The 27,308-nt window shown below is 40.0% G+C and overlaps 1 protein-coding gene and 1 long non-coding RNA gene across 3 annotated transcripts in view; one reads left to right on the top strand and one right to left on the bottom strand.

The window, feature by feature from the left end:
• Window positions 1–749: 749 nt before the first annotated feature.
• LOC147578501 (uncharacterized) lies at window positions 750–26,960 on the bottom strand. Of its 2 annotated transcripts, none has more exons than XR_015255265.1 (4): window positions 25,063–26,960; window positions 14,166–14,296; window positions 10,429–10,490; window positions 750–4,213 (listed from the first exon to the last, which is right to left on the bottom strand). It is a non-coding gene; the product is annotated as an uncharacterized LOC147578501 (long non-coding RNA). The 2 variants fall into 2 exon arrangements; XR_015255266.1 differs by having other exon boundaries at window positions 25,135–26,960.
• The window catches only part of DPP4 (dipeptidyl peptidase 4), a 109,553-nt gene continuing 95,819 nt past the window's right edge, over window positions 13,575–27,308 (top strand). Inside the window, exon 1 of the mRNA XM_086718751.1 lies at window positions 13,575–13,952. Coding sequence (XP_086574877.1) covers window positions 13,901–13,952 — 52 coding nt within the window. The 5' untranslated portion in view covers window positions 13,575–13,900. The remainder of the gene's footprint in view (window positions 13,953–27,308) is intronic.

The following is a 27,308-nucleotide window of genomic DNA, read 5'->3' as shown; positions in this document are numbered from 1 at the left end:
GTCCGACTTCAGCCAGGTCACGATCTCGCGGTCTGTGAGTTCGAGCCCCGCGTCAGGCTCTGGGCTGATGGCTCAGAGCCTGGAGCCTGTTTCCGATTCTGTGTTTCCCTCTCTCTCTGCCCCTCCCCCGTTCATGCTCTGTCTCTCTCTGTCCCCAAAATAAATAAACGTTGAAAAAAAAAATAAAAAAAATAAAGCTGGAAAAGAAAGATTTTGTCTGAGACTTCAGCATCATTTGAACTTCTACTGGGGAAGGATATGCTTCCAATCTCACTCAGGTTGTTGACAGAACTCAATTTCTTGCAGTGGTCGGACTGAAGTATTTGGTTTCACCAAAGTTGGTGGCTTCCAACTCTCAGTTCCTTGAGGCCACCTGTAGTTCCTTGCCACATAGGGTTCCCCAACATGGCTACTTACTTCCTAGGAGCCAGCAAGCAACTCCAGCAAAATGAGCACTACATTTTTTTGTAAAAAAATTACTAATCACACATACCCCAACACATTTGGCATATTCCATTGGTTAGTGTCTTCAGATGTGTTTATGGAGGGGGTTGGCTGTAGAAAACTGCAAATACTTTGTCTGACAGAATGAGAAAAGCCTTTCTGAGGAGGAAGTATTTTAGCTGAGACCTCAAATGAGAAGTAACCAGTTGTGAGAAGATGGGGGATGGAGGTGAGGAGCATTTTGAGGAAAAGGAACAAGAAGTTGGGAATGTAGCTATACCCATAGACAGAAAATACTATCATACTACTATAACAATGGGCTTTATTTATTTCTGTGTCTGTGTTCGCCATCATCCAGAAAGCTGTATAAATTACCTCAGCATCTTCAACTCTTGCATAGTATAGACACTCAGTAAATTTAATAAATGGGTGGATTTAAAAACAAACAAACCTATTGTAAGTTAACATTAGTAACCATTTTTTTGTGGAAAAAATGGTATTTTCCAAAACAAAAAGAAATAGCAAAAAATCGGCATTGTTTTACTTTTTTTAATCTCCTTAATTTCTAGCTTAATAGAAGACAGCTGGATTCTCATGTCTACTTCTGCAATCTGTTGTGCTATCATACATCACATACCCTCTGGAGAAAGCCATTGTACATTCACAAGACAAAAATTAAAAATGGAAAATGACTTATTATTATTATTATTATTATTATTATTATTATTATGCAAATACTTGAGACCTGAAAAAGGTCTTGGGGAACTCCAGGGGTGCCCAAACCATACTTTGAGATTAATTACATAGCTGAATCAAACTAACTGAATTATCATTACTCCACATTTTTTCCTCTCTTTCTTTTTTAATACTCATGTACTCAACTGAAACAAAAATAATTATAATGAGAAAAGAACACTAGCATAAAACAATGGTTCCTCATTATCCACTTGCCTACATGGAGAATACTTTAAGCCACACCAATGTGCCATTCTAGAAATTACTGGGTTTGTTGAAGTCATCTCACACCCCCACCTCATCACTGCCCCACCACTACTTGTCTACCCACCATACAGCCTACTTTCTGGCCAATAACTACTTTTATTTCCATCTCACTTCCTAAACCCCAATTCCAACAATGCTCCTACTGCATAAACACCTCCAGTCCACTGATCCCATATTTCCAGTGGTTCTCCTTATATCCTCACGCACTTCCCCCATTATCCAGCTTAAATTCCATGGTCACTTATTATAATCACTCCCTTAAATTTGTCCCCAATTTCTTTGCTTTGCTCTCACTTCACCAAACTCCCTTGGATAAAACCCAATCCTGGTTAAATTCAACATTCTGCCTACTCTGTGCCTACACCCACACCGATGAACATGTCTAGAGAAAAATCCACTGATGACATCAATCTAGATTCATGATCGCCAACATTATGTGGGTGATTAACCCTGTCCAGCAATTACATTGTATTTCCTTAGATCATTTACTCTTCTAAGTAACTATGTCTTACTTTTGTTCTTCTCAAACCCCAACGCCTCCTCCATCCTCATTCTCAGATAACTTTCCCTCCTATGTAACTAAGAAAACTAATGCAATCAGAAAAGCCCTTCCACATCTATCTATCTGCATGTGTGCTCATACCACACTTCCCTTCTTGCACTAGAGTGGAGTCATTCATATGCCTACAGACCAGCCCCTCCAATGGTATGCTAGATCCATCACCTCCTATCTACTCAAGCCATTGCTCTAGCAATTTTCCCTCTCTCTCCTGTCCAATTTATTCCTCTCTACTGGGTCTAGCCCATCAGCCTACAAACATACTTTTATTATGTATTCATTGATAAAAACTCTTCATCCTATATTTCTCTCCAGCTATTGCCCGTTCTTCTCCTTCCCTTAACAACAAACTCCTTGAAAGAGCTGTCTATACTTGCTGTTTCGATTTTGCTCCTTCTGTTCTTTGTTGAACCTACTCTAATCAAACTTTTACTATGATTACTTCCCCAAATTTGTTCTTATAAAGCCCATCAGTATCTTACATATTGCTAAATCCAACGATCAATTCTCTGGCTTCATCTTCCTTGATTGTTAGCACTTGACAGACTTGTACAAGCCTTCCTTTTTACAACACTTTTTTCACATGACTTCCAGAACACTTTGCTCTCCTAGTTTTCCTCTATAGGACTGCTATGAAGGCAGAAGGGAGAAGAGTGCTATTTGAACCAGAATTGTACAAGTCTCTGTAGTCATTAGGAGATTGGGTTAGAGACAATAGTCAAATATAGAAGGCTTAGGAACCTTACCTGGGATTGAAGGAAAGAGAGTAATTGACCTTTGCATGATGCAATACCAGGGCATTGACCCTAGAAAGATAGTCCAGGGAGGAAGGTAGATATTGGCATTCAGGACATCAGCTCTTGGGGATCAGAGATCCAGGCAAATGGCCAACGGATGTAGTAATGACAGGCAAGGGGAAAGATAAGGTAACCATATTGAAAATCCCAACTCCAGCCCAGTAACCAAATTGTATTGATATTAATACTATTCATACATTTACTACCTAACTCATACAAAGTGGCTATTGTTCATGGCTATTCTTTCTGCCCAATATCTCTGAGCAATGTAGCTATTTTTACCCAACTGTATGGATGAAGAGACTGAGGTTAAATGGAGGTGTCCTGCAGGTTAAAACAACTGAGTAAAATTATACTGAGTTATTAACAGAGTTGAGACTAGAGCTCAGATCCAAGAAAGCCAATAAATAGTGCCATGGCATCAGTAACCAGTGCTTTACACACAGAATTCTGGGCGAGAGAATCAGAAGCTTCAGATGGCATGGTCCAGAAAGACCAGTAAATCAACATCAGATCTTGAGACTGGGTGCCAGATATGGGTGAGTGTAAGGATGGGGTGGGAATAAGTAGCAATACTGACAAGCCAGCAGGAAGTGGTACTTCCTGTGTGCCAGTACATGCAGATGAATTGAACTGAGTACAGGTAGAAGAAACAGGTGGGATCACCTGACTGAAGGAATGGAGTGGAGGTGTAGAAAGCTGACTCATCTCTGACAATCATCCCAGAGAAGAAATAAACCTACAGTTCCCTGTGGAAGATCTGATGTTTACTTTGTGGAATCCCTTGGCATCTGTCCTGAGAAGAAGCAAACATGTGGCATCTAGTGGATTGGCCATTGGGTGCTATAAGGGCTGAGCAAGGGGTGGGAAGGGTGGAATTTTTCCCTATATTTAACTAGATCATCATCCAAAGGATTTTAAACAGTTCATGGAAAATGCATAATGCTCAAAAAATGGAGTAAAAACTTGACAAAATATTTTTCTGACATGCAATTTGTTACTTCTTAGAGCAGGAGTTTTGAAATTTCAGGTGTAACAGTATATTAAACAAGTGTGACCCATAATGAAATCACAGCACCTGCTTTTATGATCCATTCCCCCTACACATGGGTTCAATGGAGTTAACCTTCCCTTGCCCTTGGATGAACACTCAGGCATATTCTAATGACTTTTTTAGACATTTTCAGATGTCTATGTCAGGAAAACGGTCACTTTAGTAACAAAGAGAGTTAAATCCACTAACTGGAGTATCTTACATAGTCCAAAACTGGAACTGATTTATCCTAAACCTCTTGCCTCCTTGCTTGGGCTGCTGCCCTGTGGAGGGTTATCCATGATTTCTTCACTCTGTGCTCTTCCTCTTCCCTTCTGATGTTCTTCCTGCAGCTTACTAGCCAGTTACTGGGTGGAGCTAGAGTCAGGAGAAGAACAAGAAATAGTAAGGGGATAGGCAATGTCCTTCATGAACTAGTTTTGTCTAAATGTTTTAAATGTTTACAAATGAGTCTTTCTTTTATGAATACTGTCATAAGCATCCTGTCAGGTCTCTCCTAGACCTCCCTGCAGTTCCCTTGTCCTGGACAGATGTATCCTATTATGGGTTGTCAAGGGTAGGATGACCAACCATCCCAGTTTTATCAAGGTGTATCCATCCCTGTTTTAGCATTGGAAGTCCCATGACCCAGGAAACTCATCAGTCTGGTTAAACTGGAAGAGTGGGTCACCCTAGTCATGCCTCTATAGCCCTTAATTAATCTGGTTATCAACTACAACTTCTGGATTCTGGTCCTTCACCCACCTAGACCCCTATTAGACAAAGACAATAATAAATTCACACTGCCTCTCTCAAATCACCGTCATGCCTATTCCACATAGACTATTCCTTCGCTCCTTAGAAATCTGGAGGTATAAACCCTTCATCTTTATTGAATCCAAGTATTTGTAGCAATTATCTCCAAATGTACAAGGAAGTAGCTCCCGGAACCTCCCTTCCTCTTTCTTGGAGGGAATCAAGTATACCGTGGGCCCATTAGAATAGATTCCTTTCCATTTACCTCTGAGAGGGTCTGGTGACATCCAGTGGGCCTCAAGGGGTGTCTAATTTGAGCTTCTCCTTGGGAAGATACATGTTCCTCATGGGTGTGGTCAAGCCTGCTTGTAACCCCTATGAGGTGGATAGTGAGCCTATAAATAACCCTGACCAGGAGCTGCCTATCTTGTCTATTCTATGAGGTAGGATAATAAAGACATTATTAATTAAATCACATTAAAAATATAAGAATAATTTTAATAAAATAATAAAATAAAACTGTTATTTGAAATAAAATAGCAGTGATAAATAATAAATTTTAATAAAATTTGATTTAAAAAATAAAGGTAGCACTTAACCCTGTTGCCATTGCCCTGTTTGGCTGACTTTCTTTCTTTATTTCTTTCTTTCTTTCTTTTTAATGAAGTATAGTTGACACAGTATTACATTAGTTTCAGGTGTATAACAGTGATTCAACAAGTCTATACATGATGCTATGTTCACTGCAAATACAGCTATCATTTGTCTCCATACAATGCTATTACAATACCATTGACTATATTCCCCAGGCTATGCCTTTTATTCTTATGGCTTGTTCATTTCATAACTGGAAGCCTGTTCCCATATTCGGCTTTCTAAGGTGTAAGCTAGGCACTAATCTTCTGAGAATCCCAACCGCAAGAAACATCGTTCAAAATGCTCCCGATGAACCCACAGAAGTCTCCTCTTTCTAAAGTTGGAACAAAGGAGATAATACCCACACCATTCCCTAGGTTGGAGCAACTTTTCTTTCCAAAGATGTCACTTCAAAATTCTCCATATCAACTCGGCATTTTAAAGTGGTTGAGGGGATTCAAGTCACGGAATGTAGATGTTGCATACTGTGATCTGGCTAAAAAATATCAGATCAAGTCTATCTTGGTGTCTCAGGCTCTAACTTTAATTTTAACACTCTATTACACAAGATTATAAAACACACACACACACACACACACACACACACACACACACACACCAAAACACTCTACCCAGTAGGTGGCACCTGCAGAAATACATGCAGAGCATTTGTAGCAGATTGTATTTTCCAAAAATTGCCATAGCAATGTTTATGTTCCCACATACTCTCCCAGAACCTTGACATCCTTCCCTCAAGCAATGCAACCTATTCTCTTCTGTCTGAATATGGAACACTTCAGTGACTTTCTTCTAACAAACACAATGTAGTGGAAGTCTGACTTCCTAGATTAGATCCAAACAGGTAATATAGCTTCTAACTAGTTTTCTTTTTCCTTCTTCCTCCCCTTCTCCCTCCTTGCTCTATGCTCTCTCTCAAGCAGCACTAGCTACATAATTTGTGGGACCTGAGGCAAAATGAAAATGAGCTGCTTGTTATTCAAAAATTTAAAATTTCAAGACAATGGTGACAGTGCAATAAACCAAGCATGGGCTCTTTTTGAGTGTGGGGCTTTGTGTGACTGCACATATCACAAGCCCAGGAAATCAGCCCTGCTGGAGATGCTGACCCTTGAAAGCCAGCCACCATGCAGAGAGGAAGCCCATGCTACATGGAGAAGCCACATGTAGCTCTTCCAGTTGAAAGCCCTAGGAAGACCCTCAGCCAACAGCCACACCAACCACCAGACATGTGACTGAACGAGCATTCAGATGATTCTAGTACTCAGCTTTCCAGTCTCCTGGATGAGGTCCCAGATGTTGTAGAAACAAGCTGCTGTCATTGTGCCCTGTCTGAACAGTCCATGTAAATAATAAAAGGTTCCTTTATGCCGTCATATTTTGGAGTTGTTACAAAGCCATCTTAATACAACAGTATGATTTATAGACACAATTTATGAAAGACTTCAGCCCAGTCACACCTGCCCACTACTATACCCTCAGACACCAGAGCCCTACAGTGTTGCTGAAAAAGTTCCAATGTTCTGGACTGCAACCAATACAACACCATAGTGACCAGACCACAAAACTTCCCATCTGCACCCTACTGCTGCCTAAAACAGCCCCTGCTTTTGGCATCTTGGCCAGCATCGAACCTTGACCATTCTCCAGATAAGGTTCTGCAGCTCCCTTTAGAGCTTTAGCCTTAGGATCTTTGAGACCATGCAACCCTGATATCATGGGCAACCCTCTAGGTACACTCGCCAATAAGACCGAACCCCCTCATCCCGAATTCAGACTTAGGTTTACTCTTCCAGCAACGTTGTACATTAAAGTGACCTGAGGGAGTGGCTTCAGAAATTATGCATCGTTTATATCAGGATTTCTATGAAAATGAGGGTCTGAGATCCAAATCTCAAAGTTTTGAAACCCAACCTTTTCATTAAGAACCACAATCTACTCCCTAAAAATGTACAATCCATTTGACTTAAATAGTTACTGGAGGCTGATGGCTCTGTCTTTCCGCCTGCTTATTTGAGTGACTTTGGGAGTCATATCTCTTGGAATTTAAAACACTCAACCCAAAGCAATGTAATATGTCATAGCAGTCTAGAAAAGAAATACAAAAACAAAAACTCTAACTAGAAGGTTAGACATTTTTTAGGTTTTACAAATTATGAAACCATGACCACTGAAAGAAACTCATCCATTATACAAAATGATGTTATGAGTTATTTTGAAAAATATAGGAATGTTCTCAAAGTAAATGGGGATTTTACTATAGTAAATTTATTCCATGCAACAACTTACTAAATTATCTATCTGTTCCACTCTTGTTAGTTCCCAAATTTAGCTGTTCCTAAGCAAAGATGCCTTTTTTTTCTGACTCTTCCTTTCAGTCATATATCAATGCTTGTACCATTTCAAAACCATGTAAACAATTAACTTACATGATACGCACTTTTAAAAAATCTAAATATTCTCAAATCTTGAAAATATTTCTCACATTCCTTTTTGGTATCCAGTTACCAAACAAAGTTAAATTCAGATTGTTATCAAACTTGTTGTCCATACCCAAACTGCATTCTGCTTATTTGGAACTCACCAAGCATAAGAAAAATTTAATAGAAAATTAAAATAAAATGGCATTGTACCCCTAAAGGGTTACATTTAATTATTAAAAAACAAATCTGTGACTTTTTTTTCTGTTTTCTTTTCTTTTTCCTGAACTATATCCAAATGAAACCAAGCAAGATCATAAAGAAAGGTTATCAAAATATGCAGTTCAGATTCCCTACAGGACCATTCCTATTGCCATAGTACTACAAAGTCGTAATAGCAGTAAACTGTGAGGAAATGTGAATTCCTAGTTGAAAATCTGAAAACAGGATGTTAGAGAACAATGGCAAGCCACCCTGCCTAGTGGTGTATGTACAGTTAGAGAAATTGGCCAAATTTTATTATGAAATAAATGGAAACATTTTTAAGCACTTTGGAATGTTTTCATACTATTTAACTCCAAGTAGACATTCAATTATAAGCTTGTTAAATAAAATAATATGGTTTATCTCATTTTTCTCTCATCAACGACTGTGCAAGATGGGTAACACTATCACTGTTGCACGGGGAACACCTTGGGATTACTCAGCCACTAGCTGCATTCAACCCTCTTCCAACATCACACATCGGATGCTGCATTCACTCATTCATTCATTTTCTCATTTGCTTATTCCTTCACTCTTCACACCCAAAGATGTGCTTAACACATTTGAAGAGTACCCAGTTCGGTGGGGAACAGAGACACGGGAACTCAGACGTTCCATTATGGAGTAAGCTATGTGATAGAGGTAAACTGTTTGGAGCAGGCAGTACTCCCCAGAGGAGGTCATACTCAGTAGCATCCTAAAATAGAGATAATCGAATGAACTTGTTTTAATGCATATTGTCTAACTCAACACTTCTCAAACTATGCTGGAAGGAACACTAGCATTTGGCTTACTCTCAATATTCTGTGGATAACAGAATATCCCAATTAACAAGAGTTGCTCTGTGGTAGGACCAAGCACTTCATTCACTGTAAATAATTTAAGCTGGCTCACTGTTTCATCAATAAGCCTGCTGAGTTTGATTATTCAGAATTAGTCCGACATAATCTGGCTCATTTATGCAATAAGACGCAAGAAATGATCTCACAGCTGAATATTCTGACCTGGGAGGATCAAGGCACAAGACCCCAGAACAGAGAAGACAACTGCTAAACATTGCATCATACCACAATTGTCAGCGTTCCTGTGGCTAATACTCTGCATGGCTTTTCTTAATTGCTTGAGAATAAATTGGACAGTCTTTGGATGAATTTAGTGGGTGTGATAAAAAGTGAATTCATTTTAAAAACAAACTAGAGGTGCTAATAAGCTGGATTTGTCAGTATTTAAGCAAGAAACCAAAATTGAGTTATCAAAGGAGCTTTTTGAAGTTGTACAAGGCAAAACCTCTCTACGCCAGGGTGAGACCAAGCAGCACCGACCACGAGAAGTCACTGAGCACCCACGTTTCCTGGGAGGACAGAGAAGGGAGCTGGGTGGATAATCTGAGCAGCACAATGTTGAAAGCTGAAATTAGAATTAGTTAGAAAAAATTCAAAGTGCGAAGGAGCCTCTCCACACATCTTCAATTGTACGCAGCAAGTAGCCAGGTCTCAGTAACAACGTTGAGAAAAGCACACCCTTTTGTGAATTAGAAACTCGGCTGCAACCGAAGTAGCCCCACCTCTTGTCGTGTGTTTCCTGCCATTGGAAGTCTCAAATGTGTGCTGGTAATTTCTACTACAATTTTCCCTCAGGATACAACTTGCAGCCATGGAATACATGGTAGGCGTTCTAAGGTTTGTTTACGTTTGCCATGGTTTTAAATGTCTGGAGCAAGACAGCACAAGTTCAGGGTGAAAGGGTGCCCTCTAGAACATGACAGGGCCCATCTCAGGGCTCACTATTTTAATATCTAAAGGGGCTTTGATTTTCAGCGGCACAGAATGCTTCTTACCTTAGCTGATACATCACACTTGCAAATAAGCCCCTTGGACACTTTGCGGCTTGATTATGTTAGCACCGAGGCTCCCCCGTGCTGCAATCAGAGCAACTAGGGGTAACAGAAATTTGTTGAGCGTTTGCCCTGTGCTGGCCTCTTTGCATTATTTCCTTTCTTGGCAGGGAATTGGGACTCACTGATTCTGAAGTACCCACACCTTGATTGCCATGCCGATAAAGTTGTCCCCACAGCACCTGGCTCAAGACACAGCAGGAACCGTCTGTCCCTCAGCCAAGGTTCTTTCTACAACTCGTGGGAAGGCTAATGTCCTTTCTTATTCTGCCAAACTTCACGTGAAGTATATTCTGTACTTTGGTTACAGAGGGAGGGAGGGTGTGGGAGAAAAGAAGAACAGAGAAAACAATGCTCTGCTTCTCATGTAAAGCTGCAATTGTTTTTCGGAGGAAGTACAAACTGCATGAAAGTGCCCTGTTCCTCCTCTTTCTACATCTAGCTCCCTCCACCCTTATTTTCTTGGCTCTTCTAAGACCCATCTTTTGGTATAAGAGGGTAAATATTGGGGAGGGGCAAAGAATGTTTGAAAACAATTCTAGTTCTTCTTTGGAATCCCAGAAAGCATGTAAAACCATACTTTTACCCATATGCAATGTACTCACCTGCCATAGTTGCACTGGCTTCCTGACACCCCCACTGTCATTTGTCACCTGTCCTACCTATACTGTGATGGAAACATAAGAAAAGATGCAACATCATTTCCACAACCTTGTAAATGCTCAAATCTTTTTTTTTTTTTTTAAATTCTGGAGTTTCAGAGCAAAACCAAGTGGTGCTAATTACTAAAAAGCAAGTTTTCCAAACCAAATAATAAATCATTTTGAAAGGAAATCTTCGAATCAGCCATTTACGGCATTTGGCTTTACTCTGTTTTATAAATATCAAGTCAGTCTTCACTGATCTAGTCCAATGAAAAATTAGGCTGAAAAAAAAAAGAAGAAAAAAACAAGAAATAACAAAATTAAGACTGACTCTTTTTTAGCATTGTAATTATAAGGAAATTTCACAATTGCACATACATGTGTGTAAGTAATCTTGTGAATTTATATACTCATTTAACAGATGTTTTCCAATCATCTACAATATACTAAGTATGCCACCCCCAACCTTAAAGCCTTAACACTATAATTCATTATGTTCTCTCATAGGTCATTGGGCGGACTGGGCTCAGTTGGGTCATTCTTTTTTTTTTTTTTTTTTTTGGGACAGAGAGAGACAGAGCATGAACGGGGGAGGGGCAGAGAGAGAGGGAGACACAGAATCGGAAACAGGCTCCAGGCTCCGAGCCATCAGCCCAGAGCCCGACGCGGGGCTCGAACTCACGGACCGCGAGATCGTGACCTGGCTGAAGTCGGACGCTTAACCGACTGCGCCACCCAGGCGCCCCTCAGTTGGGTCATTCTTATGCAGGGTAGCTCATGTAGTTGCAATCAGATAGTGGTTTAAGCCTTCAACTGATGGCTTGACTGGTTGGGACTTCCAAGTTGGCTTGTTTCACAGCTAGGATGGCTGGAACAACTGGGCAGGCTAGCTGCCTTTCCTCCCCCTCTCCCTCCCTCTCTCTCTCTCACCACATAGTCTATGACAAAGCCAAGTTAGATGTCCTTAGAGCCAGGAAACCCACAGCAGTCACACTTATGAATGCTGCCAGAGCACAGAGACCGAGGCAGAAATGCCACGCTTCTTATGGCCTCAGAAGTCACCAGCTTCTCTTCCACTGATTTATTATTTATCCTATTGATTATAATAATATTGATTATTATCCTGTGTAGCCAATTATTTATCTATTGACTACACAGGACAAGCCTACATTTGCTGTGGGAAAAAATTACCCAAGGCATGAATACAGGGAGGTTTGGTTTGTTGGGGAGACCATTGTTAGCAACTAGCCAAGATACATAAGCACAGTTCCTAACCTCAAGAAGCTAATAGTAGCTAAATAAACACTGAATTAAGTTTTAAGTCCCGACTACTAACTTTGGTTTTTCCATATGGTTGTCAAAGTCATTTCATCTTTAAAAACCAAACAACAAAAAACTGGACTGAAATACCTACTGAAATGAATTTTTAATGGTGAATTTTTAAGTATTATGCAGAAATTAACAAATCATGCTGTCAAGAATATTTATGGATGTTGCTCATATGGAAAGCAGGACACAGATATACATATATATATGGAAAGCAGGACACAGATATACATATATATATACTATATATATATATTGTATATTTGCAGACTATTCCTAATTTTGCTTAAAACACACATGTTAATACATGCACATGTACATACACATATAAATTCACGGAAACAAGACTAAAAAAAATCCCACGAACATATTTAAGATGGTTAGGATATAAGTGTTTGTTTTTTCTTTCTTTGTACTTTTCTAATTTCCACAATGAACATCTATTTCTTCTAAAACAGAATCAGTGTTATAATATAGTATATTTAAACTAATATCCTGAGAGGGAAGGAAAGTGAACAGTCTTTCTGGAATTTGGGCTTCCCAAGATAACATAATAAGATGGCGAATTAGCATTGAATCCTAATATGATACTTGGTAAAAGTGAAGTGAAGACTTTAGGGTAGCTGAGGTGAGGTTCACAGGACTTCAACATTAATCACCTTATATAGGAGGAGTTAGACAACAGAGTATTTCTTAAATGTCCTATGAGCAGAAACCACATCTTGACATAGGAAAGAGTACAAGGTCTCTGGGTTCTGTCCTCAAACACTGAGGTTCTTAAAAGAGAAGTGCTTTTGACCATGATATTTGTGTGATGCCATTTGACCTATTTCATAAGTTTCCAAAAAAGAGAATAAGAATAAAAACAGGTAAAAGAGGAAACATAAATAAATATATATGTATGTCTCCACAGTGTATGAGGTCATCCATCAAGGCCATCCATTGGGGAATCCAGTAAATTGGAATTATGGTGGGAAGAATGCCCTTTCCTCTCCTATAGGAAGATTATATGGAGAGGAATAGGAAGAAATTTCAGTGGGAGGAGCCCATGAGTGATAAGAAGAAAGAAGAACTTAGTGGTGATAGAGTGGCTAGTTGAGCACTAAGCCGCTGTCACAGGTAACGAAATGTAGGGCATAAACCACAGTTTAATTTAAAAATAACTCAGGGATGCTTGGATAGTTCAGTCAGTTGAGTGTCTCACTCTTCATTTCAACTCAGGTCATGATCCCAGGGTTATAGGATAGAGCCCCAAGTCAGGCTCTGTGCTGAGCGTGGAGCCTGCTTAAGATTCTCTTTCTCTCTCTCTCTCTCTCTCTCTCTCTCTCTCTCTCTCTCTCTCTGCCCTCTCCCCGACTTGTGCTCTCCCTCTCTCTCTCTTTCAAATATCAATCAATCAATCAATCAATCACTCAAGTTCTTCATTTTTCAAGGACTGTTAAAAATGTTGAAGTACATAGTTCACAATGCTACCCTAAAATTTTCTTTCCCCTTTATGGAATGTCTGCTAGTCACCTGCCCCAATATCCATTTTCCTTTTCTTCCTTTGAAGTAGAACCCGTGATTTGGCTGGACAGCTAGAATAAAGTAAAAACATCTCCCAGGTGTGGCCATGTGACTAAATTCTCGGCAATGAGTTTAAGTGGAAGTGTTGAGTGCAGCTCCTGAGAAATCTTCTCAAAGGGTGTCGGCAGGCCTTCCCTCTTTCTTCCTCCTTTATGCTGGCAATAATACAGATGATTTCACTAGAACTGAAGCTCCTATTTGGACCATGGGAGAGCCCGCTAAAGACAGTGGAATAAGAAGGGAGAAAGACCCTGAGTCCTTGATGCTTATGGAACTTCCATGACGGTGATGAACTACCTATGTTTGGACTTTTTATTTTTTATAATTTTTTAAATGTTTATTTATTTTTGAGAGAGAGACAGACAGACAGAGCACGAGTGGTGGAGGGGGCAGAGAGAGAGGGAGACGCAGAATCCAAAGCAGGCTTCAGGCTCTGAGCTGTCAGCCCAGAGCTCAACGCAGTGCTCAAACTCATGAATTGCGAGACCATGACCTGAGCCGAGGTCAGACGTTCAACCGACTGAGCCACCCAGGCACCACTATGTTTGGACTTTTTAAAGTGACTGAGGAAGAGGAACAATCTTCTGTGGTAGGTAAGCTACCATTCTTCAGAGGATTTTCTGTTGCTTGCAGCTAAATGTAATCTTCGCTGATTCAAAGTCAAATCCCTTAGATTCTAAATCTCTATATCTTCCTTTTCTAAAATCCCCTAGAAAAACTCCTCCATACTTGCAGTCTCCAGGATCCCAGCCTCAGTCAGACCCCAAGAGGTTTTTCTTTCATTTCCCAAGAGAAGAACATCTCACCTCCCCAGTAACCAGGTTCCTGTCATTCCATCCACTCATTCATCCTCCTGATTTCAGGCTGTAGCTACCTGTCCTCATTCTCAATTCTTCACCACAGATTTCACATGGCTGGTGGCAATGGCAGGACCACTCTGGAAGTCAGGATGGGAAGAAAATAAGCAATCACAGCCTAATCTTTCTTAGAGGAAGGGAAAGGGAGTTGTGGGGAGATCCATACATTAATTAAAATTAATAAATTTTACTGTATCACACAACTTTGGGGAAGCGAAATAATTAAGGGAAAATTTCAATGTTGAAAAGATACATTTTTCACACGTGCAAATAGCTTTGTAGAAAATGCATATTTTTTCCTGTGATTATTTCTTGTATTGAATAAGATAAATTGAAAAAATGAAAAATCATACAGCTCTTTGAGATGATATTTGAGAAAGAGCAATTCTGGAGCAGCATTTTAATTATTTTAGATCTTACACTTACATGGCATTTAAATGCATTACTTCTTTTTACATCCTGAACAACTCTAAAAGGTGAATATTATTATGACCCTCTATACACAGGAGAAAGCTGAGGCTCAGAGAAGTCAAATCCCTCACCCACGTTCATATAATAGTCAAGCTAATATTACTGTTCTCAAATATTGCCTGTCCCACACTATGGGAGGATTAGACCCTGTCACATCTTTGGCATCAGGCTTGGCAATGTGACTTGCTTGGGCCAATGAAATGTGAGTAGAGGTCCAGTGTCAGTTCCAAACATAAGTTTTGAGAGTGATTCTTCTACCTTCCTTTCCTTGCTATGAGGCCCGCCTGCCTGGGTAGAAGCTGATTCACTGAAAAAATATGTAGAGTTGAGCCACAACTGGTGGACACTTAATCCGACCAAGAAATACCACTCTGTTTATTTACTCCTGTCAGACAGTTTAGACTAAGGTGATGCGCAACATGAGTGAATGGAAAGCCTGGGTCTGAAAGCCCAGTGCACTCCATGCAGCATCTGCTTAGTGTTCCCTGGCATTTCAGCACAATCTAAAGAGCCGAAGGAATGGCCATAACTCTCCATTTCCTCCCTCCCCCATGGTGGGAATTTCTTCAGTCTACTTGAACCTGGCAACCTATTATCCCAGGCCGGTATTGATGTTTTCCCAAAGGGCCTGTTGTCAGGCCATTTAAGTGCAATTCAACACACAGGACTATTCTTGACTGGTGCCCAGGGCCCCTGAGGGCCCGGCTGCTACAGAACTCAGCTGGACAGTGGCTCTTCTGCCCACCAACGGGCTCTCACTCTCACTGCCATCAAACCCCAGCTCCCCACTCCACCATGGTCAAATGCACTAGGAGAGTTTCCCTGGACACTTCCCTCTTCCCCTCTTCCCTGTTCGAATCCCTCAGCTTTGTAAGAGGAATAAAAGCTTTGAGATTAGGGGTGTCACTGTAGTTCCAAGACAGAAGGCTTTAGGCAAGCCTCAAGAAAAGGCTACTCATAGCTCACCTTTATTAAAAAAAGGGAGATCGATAGGTATCTTGTCAAGGTCCAACAAGGAAGGACAGCAATCATCACAGAGAAAGCTAACATTTAGGCCGGAGCTGTACCAGGACATCAACTGTGGCTGACATGGCTGCCAAGGAAACCCTGAGTTCCCCAGATTTCATGGCAAGGTTAAGAATCAGCTTGGTAGCTATGTGACAGGACCTTGGCGGCAGGAGGGGGAGGGGTCCCAGAAATCTGCTGGGTAGAACACAACTTGGTCATCCTCTCCAAGGCTGGTGTGGCTTGAGAAATGTGCATAATAGTTTGATTATATTTGTCACAGCAAATGCTCTCTTGCCAAAAGTGTTTATCCACCACCACCAAATACATGGATACGACAACTTGTGATGAGTTGAAACTGTGTAAGTTTTCCCATATCTTATTGTCAGTAGTAGTGTTTTTCATTGATATGAAAGAATATGGGGAAGTTTTAAATATCTACACGGAAAAAAATCGTACTGGTTACAGTGCTTTTTAAGGAAACCTTCTTACTTTTTGGATTTTTTGGAGCCATTATGATTTTAGTAACCATCTTTAAAGTTTATTTAAAATCCCATTCCTTATAAGACCTATTATCAAAGTTTTAAGAGGAAACTCAGTGGAAAAAATATCTTTGCCACAGGGCAGATGATGTGAGGAAATGTGGATATATATTTCTGATATATTTTGTGAACCAGAAAGGATTTGTAAACTCACTAAGCACCTGTTCAACTAAGCGGAAGTCCCACCATTTTATTTGTCCCAATCCTACATCTGAAGAGGGTAAAGCTTGAGGGAAAATGAGGAGGAATAGAAATTAGAACAGGGGATTACCCAAAGATTCAAAGGAGGAACCTTCAAACAGTTTGCCAGATAGGTTTGACTTGCAGTAAGAGAAGTGATTCCAAGGTCAGTTAGGGCTGTATTTTACTGTCTTTAGAACAAATATAATGTGTCCTGTAAATTGATCCATTTCTATGTTTACATATTCTGGTAAAGTCCTACATGTGTTTATGTGTGTGTGGGTGTGTGTTTCCCAAAAGCTAAGGGGAAAGGGGATTTTCCTCACTCTGGTGAAGCTAGCGGAAGAGATCTGTTTCTAGGGCCCATAAATCCCGCTGGCAACAGCTGTTCCAACTGGACAGAGGAGGAGCTCAAAAGGAAGGAAGAATGGGAACAGCTGTTATAACTGATGCTATGCTCCTCCTCTCTCCCCACAGATTCCTTTTACTAGCTGTTCAAGTCTTCTTTTTCACTTTTTTACATGACATCTTTTTTTTTAATGTTTATTTATTTTTGAGACAGAGACAGAGCATGAATGGGGGAGGGTCAGAGAGAGAGGGAGACACAGAATCTGAAACAGGCTCCAGGCTCTGAGCTGTCAGCACAGAGCCTGACCCGGGGCTCGAACCCACGAACCGTGAGATCATGACCTGAGCCGAAGTCGGACGCTCAACCGACTGAGCCACCCAGGCGCCCCTACATGACATCTATCTTAATACTCTTTCCCCAAATTCCTCATGGCTACTCCCTTACCTTCATCAGGTCTTGCCCAAATGTCAGCTTCTCATTGAGCCTTCTCTGCCCCTCCATTTATAATTTTTTACAAGTTTTTATTTATTTATTTATTTATTTATTTATTTATTTATTTAGTGTGTGTGTGTGTGTGTGTGTGTGAGAGAGAGAGAGCGAGCGAGAGAGAGAGAGAGAGAGAGAGAAAGAGACAGTGAGAGGGAGAGGCAGAGTGAGAGAGAGAGAGAGAGAGAAAGAGAGAGAGAGAATCTCAAAGAGGCTCCACTCTGCCAGCACAGAGCCCAACCCAGGACTCGATCCCATGAATGAAACTGTGAAATCATGACCTGAGCCAAAATCAAGAGTTGGATGCTCAACCAACTGATCCACCCAGGCAGCCCTCTGCCCCTCCACTTAAAAGTGCAGCCCTTCCCTCTCTAAACTAACATTCCCCATTCTCCCTTTCCACTTATTTTCTTGGTAGCACGATTTTATTCCTTTAAAATATAATATGTCATGCATACAAAGAGTATATAAAAGATATTTGTATATTATAAATCACACTAACAGAACAAACACCTACGGAGTTTACCACAAGAATTTAAACCATTTTAAATTCCCTGTTGTCTTCCTCACCATATTCCTGATGTGTAACCAGGAGAATGTTCATAGTAGTACACATCATTTAAACCAAAACTGAAAACATCACAAATACCCATCAAAGAATGGATAAATGAACTATGATATATTCACCCAATAGAATACTCATCAGTGGAAATGAATGAACTATAGTTAAACACAACTGAGCATGGATAAATCTTAGAAACATAATGAGTGGAATAATTAAGTCCCAGAAGACCAAACAGAATATAAAATACCATTTATATAAAGCTCTAAAACAAGCAAAACAATGTTATTAACATGAATCTCCATAAATGTTAACACTATGGGACATATTCATCATCTTTATCTTAGCTAATTATTCAGATAAGACTCTTCCAACTTCAACATACATGTAAAATAATGTCTTCTCAATTCATGCCAATTTTAAACAATTTTAGTTCCCCAAATACAAAACTATATTTAACCTTCCAAGTTGGAAAATAGGAGTCAATCTTGACATCTTTTGTTTCTTGCCCACCATATAAAACTGATCACTTAAGGAAATTTTGCCTCTTCAATCTGGCCCCAATCTCCATCCAATTTCCCAGCTACCATCTCCTTAAATCAGATCTTCAGCTTTGAATTCTAGATATTTAAGTTTCCTAACTCACGTACCCATTTCAGCCTATTCACAGTTTTTCTGTGAGTTATCCAGATGATTAATTTTTTTTGGTTTTTATTTAAATAAATCTCAAGTTAATTTAATATGAACACAATTGATTTATCAAACAGTCTGAAATTGGTGAGAGCTTAAACTTGACACTTTTATTTTTGTCTGCAATTGCCACATTCATTTGTGCCAGGATAAATTCTCCTTTTCAGTTACTTTCAAATGACTTCCAGGCCAGTCCATTTTTATCCAGTTAAAACTTCCTTTTCATAGAGTTCCCCACTCCCCTTTGCCCCCAGCTCATGCTGCTTTACCCCTGGCCTTAAGCCTGTAGGGCACAAAAGGTGGGATCCTCACCTTTATTTGAGTATGTCCACTACTTGGGTGAGAGTGGGTGGGTGGGGAAATCGGAGTTATGAAAAGATACTATTGGGTCCTATGAAAGGGTGATGTTGTGGTTTTCACTTGATTATACTAATGACCCACTCCCTCAACATGGCTGCAGTGCAGCTGATGCCTCTTTGGGGGACACAATGTATATTCCCTTCAGGGCACACCATGTTCTTGCAGGAGGGCTCATCTCACCATTCAGTTCTGGGTGCAGGAGATCTGATCCAGCTCAGTGTATTGCAATCTCTTATTCAGTTATACCTGAAGCCAGCTCATACTGGCCAATTGTTAAACTTTCAGAAATTTTGGGAGCTGTTTATTAATCCATTGGTAGCTTGAAACCAGCCCTGGTGGGAGAACTCACACTACACTAATTGGTGAAAACTATAAACCAGTTCTATTTTCTTTTCTTTTGAAAAGCGAGCAGTCAAACATGTACTAGAATTTACTAAAATGTCCACAGCTTTCATCTCTCCCCAGTAATCTACTCCACAGCCTCTTGCTGCTGGAACCTCTTCATCCCAATCCTTTTGGGCGGGGTACTGACAACATGGTTAAAGCCTGCTATCGCACATAGTGTTCAAGTGACTCAGAGGAAAATCATGCACCCTTGCCACACCAAAGGGTGTGAGTGCCAACAATTGCACTGCTGGATGTTCACTCTTCCCCATCATCTCTCTCCAAATGTTTGCTCTTTCTGCTCAAACTAGGATAGGAGCAGTCTGAGCAATCAACTGCCTAAGGAGGCTTACAGCTCAGGAGAGAAATACTGATCCTCCCTTCTTAGAGCATTTACAATGTCTAGAAGCAATTCTCCTGGAGTCTCCTTTCCACTCGGAGAGGGGAGGGACTAACTTATCATACAAATAGCACTCCCAAGGTCTTGTCTCCCTGATGATTTTCCTGGGGCAGCAGTCCTCAAACCTTCTATCTCAGGATTCTTTTACCCTCTTGAAAAATATTGAGGACTCCAAAGAGGTTTTGGTGGGTTATGTTTTGTGGGTTCCTAAAATGGAGGAATTTTTAAAACACATAAACACAGAAGCATACATTCTATTAGCCATCAGAGTGATGACATCATCTCATTTCATGTAGCCTCTAGAAATCTCTACTGTGTACATGAAAGAATAAGAGTGGAAAAGGCAAATAATGTCATGTATATACATATATATATATATACATATATATGTGTATATATATATATATATATATATATATATATACACATACCTGTAAATGCTTTGGCGTTATTGACCCCTCAAATAAAGGTCTCCCCTCAACGGTTTCCCCTCAATGGTTGGGAGAAAATTCTCTATGAGCCTCTTGTGTTTCTGCAGGCCTTGCTAGCACAGGCACCAACTACCTTTGCTCACTACCTTTTTAAAGATGTTTGTATTGTGAACAACCTAGGAAAACTAAAGACTTTGTGTCCCTCCCAGTGTTTGCTCAGAAAAAAAGGGCACGTTTGATTTCTGTCAATTGTAATAAGGGTAATGTCTCTTTCTGGACTGTATACTGCTCTAGGCTATATATTTAGGAATTTTTATCCATAACCACAGTCTAATTTTAGAACATATTCACCACTCCACAAAGAATTAGCATTACCCTCTATTCTTCCTTACTCCTCTTCAGCCCTGAATAAGGTTTTTTAAATGATTATATCCTCACATTTTTGGAATTTGACATCAACAAAAACTTCACTCACTTAAGAAGATGATAGGAAATTTAAAATCATTTATTTGCAACTAACAAAATAGGGGCGTCTGGGTGGCTAGTGGGTTAGGTGTCAGGCTTTGGCTCAGGTCATGATCTCACAGTTCATGGGTCCTAGCCCTGCATCGGGCTCTGTGCTGACAGCTCAGAGCCTGGAGCCTGCTTCAGATTCTGTGTCTCCCTCTCTCTCCGCCCCTCCCCCACTCACACTCTCTTGCTCTGAAAAATAAATAAAACATTTAAAAAAATTTTAAAGGCATTTTAGATACTATTGAACCTTTTCATTTTCCATTAATTATATATTGCTAAGTAACAAATTATCCCTAAATTTGGTAGCTTACAACAATAATAAAAATATATAATCTCACATGACTGTGGCTCAGGAATTTAGGAATGGTTTGGCTGAGCATTTCTGCCTCAGGTCTTCCACGAGGTTGCAGTCAAGTTGTGAGTAAAGGCTATGATTATCTGAAGACTTGATCGGGGATGGAAGATGTTCTTCCAAAGTGGTTCAATCACATAGTTACTATGGTGGGCTGGAAAATGGCCCCCCAGAGATGTCCATGTCCTAAAACTCAGGATTTGTAAATATATTACCTTACATGGAAAAAAAGGACTTTACAGATGTGATTAAATTAAAAATCTTAAAATGGAGAGGTGACACTGGATTATCCACGCGGCCCCAGTGTGATCACAGAATCTATGTAAAATGGAGGTAAAAGTATTAGGATGAATAGTAGAGGGGTGCCTGGCTGGCCCAATCGGTAGAGCATGTGACTCTTGATCTCAGGGTGAGTTTGAGCCCCACACTGAGCACAGAGATTATCGTAAAGAAAAAAAAAAGATGAATAATAGAAGATGTGAAGACACAAGCAAGAGGCTGGAGCAATGCAAGAAAGGACTCATAAACCAAGGAATGTGGGGGGTCTTGAGAAGCCAAAAAAGGCAGGGAAAGATTTTTCCCCTTTGAACCTCCTGAAGGAACCAGCCTTGCCAACACCTTGACTTTAGCCCGGAAGGACTGATTTTGGATTCATGACTTCTGCAACTGTAAGATAATAAATCTGTACTGTTTTAAGCCACTACATTCATAGTAATTTGTTATGGTAGCAATAGGAAATTAATTCAATTGGAAAGTTGGCGCTGGTTATTGGCAGGAAGCCTCATTTTTTTGCCACAAGGACATCTTCTTAGAGCTTCTTTAGTGCCCTCATGACATGGTAACCAGTTTCTCCTAGAGCAAGTGATCCAAGCAAGAACAAGATGGAAGCCACAATGCCTTTCACTATCCAGCTTCAAATATCACACTTTAATTTACATAAAATCCTACTGGTTACATAGGTGAGCCCTATCCAAGATGGGAGGGGAGACTATGTAGGGCATGAAGTTGAGAAGCAAGAGTTACTAGGGTCCACCTTGGAAGCTGGCTAGCACACACAAGTATTTTAGATGATAATAAAACTCTAATTTAGAGAACCTTAAAAGAGAAGTCACCTTTGTCTAGTTTCTATGCCACTAAAGAGCACATCAGCCAGCAATGGCCAGATGACCAATATAGGTAAAGACAGAGATTGGGGGTGGGGGGCACCTGAGTGGCTCAGTTGGTTAAGTGTCCCACTTCAGCTCAGGTCATAATCTCGCAATTTGTGATCTCAAGCCCTGTGTCATGCTCCATGCAGTATGGAGCCTGCTTTAGATTCTCTCTCTCTCTCCCTTTCTCTCTGCCCCTCCCCCACTTGTGTGCATGCTCTCTCTCTCTCTCTCAATAATTAATTAAATAACGACAGAGATTGGGGCTTTTGGCTCACAGAGACATAGGCTGGCTTCTCTGACACTCCTCCTTCCCCTCCAACACTGGCCTGGGCAATGATACTGTTGGGGCAATACTCCTTGGACACCCTCAATATGAATTCATCCAGCAATTCAGCAGACCTTGTCACAGTCTGGATCTCTGAAAGCAGAACCTGAAACAAAGACTTACATTCAGATAGTTGATTTGGGGAATGAGTTCAGGTCAGGGCTTGGAAGAGTAAAAGCAAAAAAAGGAGAGAAAATCAATAAAAAGATGTCCTTAGACATTAGCCACCATTATGGTGAATGAAGTTCAATCCCACAGAATCTTCTGGGGACCCTTTTGAAATGCATTCAGAACGATGCCGGGTGATAAACATTGTAAGCATTGAACCATCAGTTCCCATGCCCTTGGTCAAAAACTACTTGATGGGCATTTATTTCCCACACCTCCAGATTGCACATGTGGAGGTGTCAAGGTGAAGCTTACAGAACACCAAAGCCATAGCAGCTGAGAAGCCCTGGGGCAGTAAGCCAGAGGCACACTGAAAAGTTGCAAGAAAGGTGCTGCTGGGTGTACTTGGGGAGGCTGGTAAGTCTGTGTGGAAATTGGTCACCACAACAGAGACTGACAAAGTGGACTGAGAAGATTTGTAGTGCTCCACTAATGGTGCTCCATATTCACTCTTTGTCTAGGATGGAAAATCTGCAATTGGCTAGGGAAATAGATAAGTATATGCCTAGATGGCAAAGAGCCACCTTGGCCATTCTGAACATGCAATATGGTGGCAGAGTAACACATGCTATATGTTTCTTCCTGGGAACCTTATGGCACTCTGTCTTCCATGGGAAAGGAGAAAGCAAAGTCTTTTTGCCATTTCCTAAGTCCCAAATGGCGTACCTGATGCCTAACAGGAAGCCCTCTAAAATGGGAGTTCCTTACCATCCATTTGTCCTCAGCTTGGAAACCTAATTGCCAATTTTAAAGCCTAAGAAAAACCATCTCAATCGTTATTCTATTGATAAGCATATTCTAGATCACCCAGATGACTACCATATAAACAAACAAGAAAAAGATTCTTTTTTAGTGTTCACTGTGTTTGCATTTGATAAGATCAATTATCGTAACCTGTGGTAAGTTTAAAAAGTAGCTAAAAAAGCTCTTCAACATTCTTCCCATCAAGACATCAAGACATGGGATCAATGTCCCCTCCCCCTGAATCTGAGAGGACTTGTGGCTCATTGTAACCATAGAACACAGTGGAAATGACCCTTGTGTGACTCCTGAAGCTTGGTCAGAAAATGTGAGGCAAGTTCTACTTTGTGAGCTGGGACACTTGGGAGCCCTGGGCTGCCACGTAAGAAGCCTGACTCTCCCGAGGGTCCCATGCTGTGAGGAAGTTGAGACTGCCTGCAAAGGCCTATGTTGAAGCTCCGGTCAACCACCAGGCATCGACTACCAGAGTGAACACATTGAGTTACCTCCGCCCTTGAGTCTTCTCAGCTGAGCCCCAGATACCATGTGGATAAGACAAGTCATTCCCACCGTGTTCAGCCTGAATTCCTGACTCACAAAATCCACAAAGCATAATAAAATGGTTATTTCAGCAGCTCAGTCTTGAGGGAGACTTAATACATTAAAAGGAGGTCAAATAACTTCACAGCATGTTGTATAGGTGAAAGACACACAACAGTTTGAGCAGCAAAAAGAAGTAAAAGAATTGAATCATCTTAAAACACAAAGTATTATAGGGTGTGTCTGGGTGGCTCAGGCAGTTAAGCGTCCCACTGTGGCTCAAGTCATGATCTCACAGTTCATGAGTTCAAGCCCCGCATCAGGCTCCATGCTGACAGCTCAGAGCCTGGAGCCTGCTTTGGGTTCTGTGTCTCCCTCTCTCTCTGCCCCTCTCCTTCTCACAATCTTTTTCTCTCACTCTCTCTCAAAAATAAATAAACATTAAAAATTTGTTTTTTAAATAAAAAAAACAAGAGGTATTATAGGCATAGGGAACTCTTTCATGATTATTAAAATTCATTCTTTTCATGAATTTATTTCAGCAAAACATAATCTTTCACATTAAGTTAATGTTAATTTGAATTTTAGAATTCATACGGTTTTGTTTTTATGTAATATGTAAATTCATTTGGGTTCTTTAGTTGTTTAATAAACTATAAGCAAAAGGAATTTATATATAACTAGTTAAAGTTGGTATATTATAGGATACATATTATAATAAAAATAATTTAAGTCAACTCTGAAAAATCATTTTCATTAAAAGGATTCATGTAATAATCAGATTTGCAAAAGATTGCTTTATATTGTTATCAGCTACCTTCTACTTAAAAACCACCAAAACAACCTATTGCCTGTTGCCTTTGGATTAAATACAAACCCCTTCATTAAAAAAACACAAGATCCTTCCCAATCCACCTCAAAAATCTGTCTTTATCTCTTCCCTCCCTTCATTCATTTGCCCTATGTTGCAGCCACCTCCAACTTCTCCCCAGTCTCCTCAGGAACTCCTACCCTTCTTTAAAGACTCACTTCAACTGCCACTTCCTCTGTGATCTTTACAGATTCAGAGGATTCCTTTCTCTATGTTCCCACAATGTATCAGTCCAGGCCTGGCAGAAAACAGGTGGTACATTCAAATGGGTAACGTTTCCTGACAGAAACAAAACATTTCTTGAATTGACACAAGAAAACCTTACCATTAGCTCTGACTTTTGGTCAACAGATGCAGGCAGCCCACTGTGGAAGGAGCAAGAGATTCAATGCCTCACCTCATGTTTATCTTTTCCTCCGATCTGCTGCCAGGGTCCTGTTGGCTGAACCCAATAAGAAGCCAAAGGACAAAGAAACCCACTGATACAGTAGTCTATCCAGATCAGCCTCCCCAGGGAAAGGCAAGGTGGAGAAGGATGGAGGGTGGCAATGGGCGAGAAGGGAACACAAGACATCCAAGCTCTTTATTTATATGTGAATGATGTTCTATTGCAATAACCTGTTTTCATGAGTGCTTTCCCACTGGACTCTGACCATGACATCATTACCTCCATATTCTCTGCACTTGGCAAAGGATGTGGACAGAGCAGTCTCTTAATAAGTGTTTATTGAATAATGAATTGATAAGGGAATGACATAGCTGAGAACACTGAGAGCATAACTGGTGTTCTTGAATATTTTCCAATTTTTAAAAAATTTTTCTCTACAGTTGTTTTATTCCTATCATTTGGAATGCACCCTCCCTCTTTTTTCTGTAATAAGCTCTCGTGTTATTTTTTTCCTAAGCAAAGCAGCTATTTGTATTGTATTTTCGTTTATTTGCATTTTGTTACTGAGATTTTAGTTCTTTAAGCCAGTTAGGATTATATCTTATAATAAAGCTCATTTTAATCTGTTTTATTTGTGTGTATATGATTGTAGAGCAATTTAATTTATAAAATAGGACACATTTATGGCACATGGCTTAAAATTTTCCCTTCAGTTTTGTTCTGATTTCCTAAATTTCTTTACACTATTTGTATGGATCTTGTCAATCAAATTTTATTCCGTATAAGAGATTAATAGAGGAATGCTACATTATAAGCCTTCCAGTTTCCTTGAATGATTTTTAGTATTCTGTAACACTTTTTTGTAATTAAGATTTAAATACCCAATCCCTCAAGACTTGCCATACAGAGAGCTGTCAATCAAACAATTGGCAGGCTCTATGATCCGCATGATGAAGTCTTTATCCCTACTCTCTGATGCCTTCAAGACCAGCTTTTGCGAGCTGATCCTTCATTTCACATGTCTTAGAACTCACTCACACTTCTTATGCTTGGAAATGTAACACACAAAGTGACAACGTAATCCACAGCTAATAAGTTAGCGGCTATAAAAATGAACATTCACATAAACTTGCCAAGCATGGAGGATGGAGGTGTTACACCGTACTCGTGTATATATGTCTGCCAGGGCAATAGTACATATGCCTTTGGAGATGCTTCTAAGTTATGCAGAGAAGCCGACAATAATTCTTGAACTTTGTCGTCAGGATCCAGTTTCATTTAAGAGCCAAACCAACAGCATCAAAACACTTGGCCATGATCAGCCACAATCCAGCCGGTGAAGAACACATATAAAACTAGCCCTTGGGTTGCAAATTTTGTGGAAATAAGGCTATCTGAGCTGACTCTGTTGTGTCTTAGTTTGGGATACACGCTTTCACTGAAAAAATAATAGCAATGAGGGAGTTCTTGGATCTATTTTCTGCATATCTTTTAACTCCTTTCAGAGTCAAGTAAAATGAATAATCACTATTATTGCTTAGAGAAAGATTTTGATATTAAATTTATATCATTATTCTGAGTATAAAAATATAATTCTAGTGTTTTAAATTTTACATTCAAAATTTAAATGTTTAGGTTTATTCCGTTACAATTAATACTTAAATTAATGCATAATAAAATTTAACAGTGGCCTAAGATTTGAACCCCACACCATAAAACTGAGTTTTGCCCATTGAAATCTAATTTTAAATTTACCTATCCTACACAATAAGATAGGGTATTTGATGTACGATGCTTTAAACATTTATAAATTCTTGATTATATACATCTTGTTTTAATGTATTATATTTCTGAATATTGGTTTTTTAAAAAAATTTAATGCTTATTTATCTTTGAGAGACAGACAGGCAGACAGACAGAGTGTGGGCAGGGGAGGGGCAGAGAGAGGGAGACACAGAATCCGAAGCAGGCTCCACGCTCTGAGATGTCAGTACAGAGCCTTACATGGGGCTTGAACTCACGAACTGTGAGATCTTGACCTGAGCCAAAGCCAGCCAGTTTAAATGACTGAGCCACCCAGGTGCCCCAATGCGAATTTGTTTTTAATAAATGAATAAACTCTCTTAATGTCTTCTCAATAGGACTTTTTAATTTTTATCATTTTTATTTTTTATGTTTATTTG

The sequence above is a fragment of the Puma concolor genome, chromosome C1 (genome assembly GCF_028749965.1).
Source record: "Puma concolor isolate L17-30 chromosome C1, mPumCon1.1.hap2, whole genome shotgun sequence".
In the NCBI taxonomy this organism is placed as follows: domain Eukaryota; kingdom Metazoa; phylum Chordata; class Mammalia; order Carnivora; family Felidae; genus Puma; species Puma concolor.
Note: the sequence above shows the minus strand (reverse complement) of the source record. Positions and strands in the feature narration are given on the sequence as shown.